The sequence below is a fragment of the Hyla sarda genome, chromosome 8, assembly GCF_029499605.1.
Source record: "Hyla sarda isolate aHylSar1 chromosome 8, aHylSar1.hap1, whole genome shotgun sequence".
Lineage (NCBI taxonomy): Eukaryota > Metazoa > Chordata > Amphibia > Anura > Hylidae > Hyla > Hyla sarda.
In genome coordinates, this window is record NC_079196.1 from 111,980,841 (window position 1) to 111,986,050 (window position 5,210).

The following is a 5,210-nucleotide window of genomic DNA, read 5'->3' on the forward strand; positions in this document are numbered from 1 at the left end:
ATTTCCTTTACTCTTATTTTCCTATAGTAAAGCTTGTAAATTCATAACTTTGGTAAGATCGTACACATTGAGAGGTGTTCTTTATAAACACAATTTAATTTTTAGGTATACATTGCATAGATTAGTCTCTCTCTCTCTTTGTCTCTCTCTCTCTGTCTGACAAGTCTGCGAAAAACTCTAAAAAATATAAGAGAAAGCACATGTTGCACATTGAACAAAATAGTAAAGGTAGCACAGCTATTTATGCTAAATAGTTTGCAAGTCAGCAGGTTCTGTATACAAAAGAGGAGGTATGTATATATAGCTCTTTGTTATTTAGCAGTGAAGACTGAACAGGATCAGCTTACACATAACGCAAAATGGGAAAGGTAAGAAATTATTTAGCAAAAATTGCTAGTTGGCAAACAGAAAAATATATACTACAAGCAATGTAAAAAAAAGAAATAAACATTTTTCCATTTATACTCTGTGGGGTCCAACTCATCGTTCATTAAGCCACTCAATATGGGGGAATTGATAAATGGTTATTGTGTAGGTTTTGGCAAAATTTTTGTAAATTTTTGGGCAAACACTTATTTGGGTTAAATTAATGAATTTTTCGGTGTTGTACGCAGAAATTGAGAGCATTGCCCAAAAATGTGCAACTTTTTTTTTACACTAGTTATCTACTCCCCTCCACATCTTTGTGTTTGAGCATCATTTTATCATTTGTATATCTTTTATGTTTCTGATGTTTATCTGTGACAGATGGCTTCAATGTCTGCAGCCGTGCTTTGTTTACATAGAATTACATTGCAAGAATGTTTCTATAGGAAAACCGGAAAGATTCCAAAAATGAATCTGTCACACCCAGAGTCTGCATTTCTAGTGGCATATGCAAGGTTTATTATGCAAGCACAGTTTTAGTGGTGAATCAGCAAATCACAAATCAAACACATTTTCACAAACCTCTTGCTAAGAGCCTGAATCTTACTTTAAAAAGGATGTTATTTATCAGTTATCTAATACAATTTCCCAGTGTATTATGCAGCCCAGCTAAAGGAAGATACAGCTGCTTGTAGATGATTTAATCTCTTCGCAACCTATGATGTACCGATACATAATGGGTCGAGTGAGGGGAATATGAGGTGGGCCCATGGGTCGGGTCCGTGTCATAACTGGCAGATCCCCACTGCTATCAGCAGCTGACATCTGCCGGTAATGACAGACAGAGTTCTAATGTCTGTTGATTAAAATGGTTAAATGCTGTGATCAATCGCGATCACGGTATTTAACCAATAAATGCCGGTAATTCCTGGAGTCTAGGGGACCCATCTGGAGCTTCGCGATGTAATGGAGATTTTCTGTGGGGACATTATGGATTGTGAACATAGCCTAAGAGAAAGACCATCCTGAAAAAAAAAAAAAGTTATCACTGTTACTGCTATCTCTAGTCACCCTGCTGCTCCATAATAGACAGGATTCCAACATCATAAATTGCTGCTAATACTTTGCCATATATATAAACTGTATATGCGTATGTTCAGCCTTGGTAACCACATTTCATGTTTCAGCATGCAAACATACTATTTTATATTATGGATCTGATTTATTTCAGAGCAACACACATAATTTTATTGTAAGTTAGGGCTTGTTAAAATTTTTGTACTTTAAATGTATTAATATGTTGTTTCTATTTTTATTGTAATTATTGTTTTGTCAATATATTTTTACAGATTACATTCTATGAGGACAGGAACTTCCATGGCCGCTCTTACGAGTGTCACTCAGAATGTCCAGACTTGTCCTCATACTTTAGACACTGCAACTCTATCCGTGTAGAAAGTGGAAACTGGATCCTGTATGAACACCCCAACTACAGAGGACACCAGTATTTTCTGCATAGAGGAGAATATCCTGACTTCCAGCAATGGATGGGCTATAATGACTCCATTAAATCTTGTCGCATTAGCCCTCAGGTCAGTTACTTGACATTTTTGTTGACTTGTTTTTCTCTTGGAAAACAATCAAAACAGTAACTACTTTTCTGTCAATTATTCTATTACAAAAAAAAAGTAGGGCCGACTCTTTCTATTTTGCAGTACTTATAGACTTTTACTACAGCTATGCTTTTATTAGCTGTTTTTCTGTTCAATAACATTTTGCATTGAATCGATTTGTAACTTTGACTGAAAAAAAAATAAGCAAAACATAATCAAATTGTTAAATAAACTAAATAAAGGGAACATCCCTTGTCAGATATATCTCAAAACCTAACACTATTAAGTAGAATCTGTCTTCATTTAGGCGTATTGTAGTTGAATAAGATACTTTTTAAGTTCCTAGCCTTCATTTTGTATTTTTAGATGAATTTGACATTATATATTGCTTTACCAAATCTTTCTCCATGCTTATGAGAAATTGACCCCCTTTAAGTGCACAGCAGAATTTAAAGAAAATAAAGTCATCAATTTTATGCTACCTAAACTATAGGCAGCATGAAACAGAAATAGATTCTTTTATTACATTTATCTATAATTTACTCTGAAAACACTGCTGAGTTTCAGAGAATTCACAGTTTAAAACCTATCCTGAAACAAGTTTCTGGGGTAGGCCCAGCTGGATTCTTCCAGTCCTGCCAGGCTTTTATGAGTAGCTTGAAGGGGTACTCAACTGAAAAACATTATTTTTTTCCTGCTGTATACTAAGAGGAAATTATTTTCTTTCTGAATTTCTTTTCTGTCTAACCACGGTGCTCTCTGCTGACACATCTGTCCATGTCAGGAACTGTCCAGAGCAGGATAGGTTTGCTACGGGGATTTTCTCCTACTCTGGACAGTTCTTAAAATGGACAGAGGTGTCAGCAGAGAGCACTGTGGTCAGAAAGAAAGGAAATTCAAAAAGAAAAGAACTTCCTCTGTAGTATACAGCAGCTGAAAAGTACTGGAAGGATTAAGATTTTTAAATAGAAGTAATTTACAAATCTGTTCAACTTTCTGGCACTAGTTGATTTAAAAAAAAAATGTTTTCCAGCAAAGTACGCCTTTAATACTAGAGAAACCTAATAAAAATAAGTCTCCATTCACCTTTTTTCACACAGAGAAAAAAAACTGTGACTGGATATATATAATATATTGTCACTTGCTTTATTACAAATACTTGTTATTTTTTTTGGGCTTGAGTCTACGGTATCTATGTATGCCCCTTCCCTTAGTTGTACACATTTAATGTCTGCAGGTTCTTTTATTTTTTTTATATATATGATTATTTCTTTTATTAGCACCAGGGATCATACAGAATCAGGATCTACGAGAAAGAAGATTTTAGAGGGCAGATTATGGAGTTCCATGAGGATTGTCCTTATGTGTTTGAGAGATTCCGCTCCCATGATATCTATTCTTGCCAAGTGCATGATGGATACTGGATGTTCTATGAAGAACCAAACTATAGAGGACGCCAGTATTACCTGAGACCTGGGGAGTACAGAAGATACAGTGACTGGGGAGCCACAAGCCCTAGGATTGGTTCCTTCAGACGTGTTCACCATTTTAATTAAAGTGAACAAAACATTGAAATTTTGACATTCATCTCAATAAAATTGCTATAAAAAAAGGTGGCTTTCACTTATTTTCTATTAATCAAAAGAAGAAGCAGCACTTGAGGAGTAGTAAAAATTCTGGTGGTTATTTACCCAATGTGCAGACAAACAGCAATGTTTCAATATTTTACAATATAATTCCCTTTCATGAATAATAGATGTGAACAAACAGTAGAATGATGTGTTTTACCAAAAAGCTCTATCTTGGTCTCATCTGTCCACAAGATGTTTTCCCAGAAGGATTTTGGCTTACTCAAGTTTATGTTAGCAAAATGTAGTCTTGCTTTTTTATGTCTCTTGGGTAGCAGTGGGGTCATCTTTGGGTCTCCTACCATAACATTGCATTTAATTTAAATGTTGGTGGATAGTTCTCGATGATACTGATGCTCCCTGAGCTTGCAGGACAGCTTGAATATCTTTGGAACTTGTTTGGGGCTGCTTATCCACCATTTGGACTATCCTGCATTGACACCTTTCATCAAGTTTTCTCTTCCGTCCACGCCCAGGGAGATTAGCTACAGCGCCATGGGTCGCAAACTTCTTAATAATGTTGCGCACTGTGGACAAAGGCAAATCTAGATCTCTGGAGATGGACTTGTAACCTTGAGATTGTTGATATTTTTTCATAATTTTGGTTCTCAAGTCCTCAGACAGTTCTCTTCTCCTCTTTCTGTTGTCCATGCTTAGTGTGGCACACAGATACACAATGCAAAGACCAAGTGAACTTCTCTCCTTTTTATATGCTTTCAGGTGGGATTTTTATATTGCCCACACCTGTTACTTGCCCCAGGGGAGTTTAAAGTAGCATCACATGCTTGAAACAATCGTATTATTCCACAATTTTGAAAGGGTGCCAATATTTGTGTCCAGCCCACTTTTGGAGTTTGGTGTGACATTAACCCCTTAAGGACCAATACAAATAAACCTGTACGCCCCTGAAAAACATGGCCTGTTTTTTCAAATCGGGGATGTCTGTCTTTATTAGAGAATAACTCTGGTAACGTTTTGCCAATCACGATAATTCTGACATTGTTTTTTTGTCACAAGTTGTCCTTCATGTACATAGTAAAAGTAAGCCGATATCATTTGTAGTTTTTTCTTATAATGCAAAAATCATGAAATTTTTACAAAAACTTACGATTTTTTGCTATTTTAACACTAATAGGGTGCATATATTTATACATACTGACCAAATAGTTTATGAAACTTATACTTTCAGATGTCTACTTTATTTTGACGTCATTTTTTTTGTTTTTAATTAACATTTTAAATTAGTTAACTTGAAATTTTGAAAATTTTGAAAATTTGAAAAGTACATCTTTTTTTGTGTGCTATGCAAGGTTTGCAGAAATTAAAAGGTAGTAGAACATAGGAACACCCCCCCAAATGACCCCATTTTAAAAACTAGACCTCTCAAGGTATTCGCTAGGGGGTACAGTGAGTATTTTAACACCATAGTTTTTTGGCAGGAATTATTAAAAAGTCAGTGTTAAAAATTCGAAATTTGCAATTTTTCACAAATGCATCATTTGGGGGACATATTTTTTGTACATCACTTCTGATATTGAAAGAAATGCACCCTATATTTTATTTAGCTGCTTGTCCCATGTTTGGAAATACCCCCTCCTTGGCC

At 35.4% G+C, this 5,210-nt stretch overlaps 1 protein-coding gene across 1 annotated transcript; it reads left to right on the forward strand.

Moving 5' to 3' along the window:
* Positions 1-359: 359 nt before the first annotated feature.
* On the forward strand, positions 360-3,535 carry LOC130283895 (gamma-crystallin-3-like). The gene is made up of 3 exons (XM_056533593.1): positions 360-368; positions 1,716-1,958; positions 3,260-3,535. The coding sequence occupies exons 1-3, from the start codon at positions 360-362 to the stop codon at positions 3,533-3,535; spliced, it is 528 nt and encodes a 175-aa protein (XP_056389568.1).
* The last annotated feature ends 1,675 nt before the right edge of the window (positions 3,536-5,210 follow it).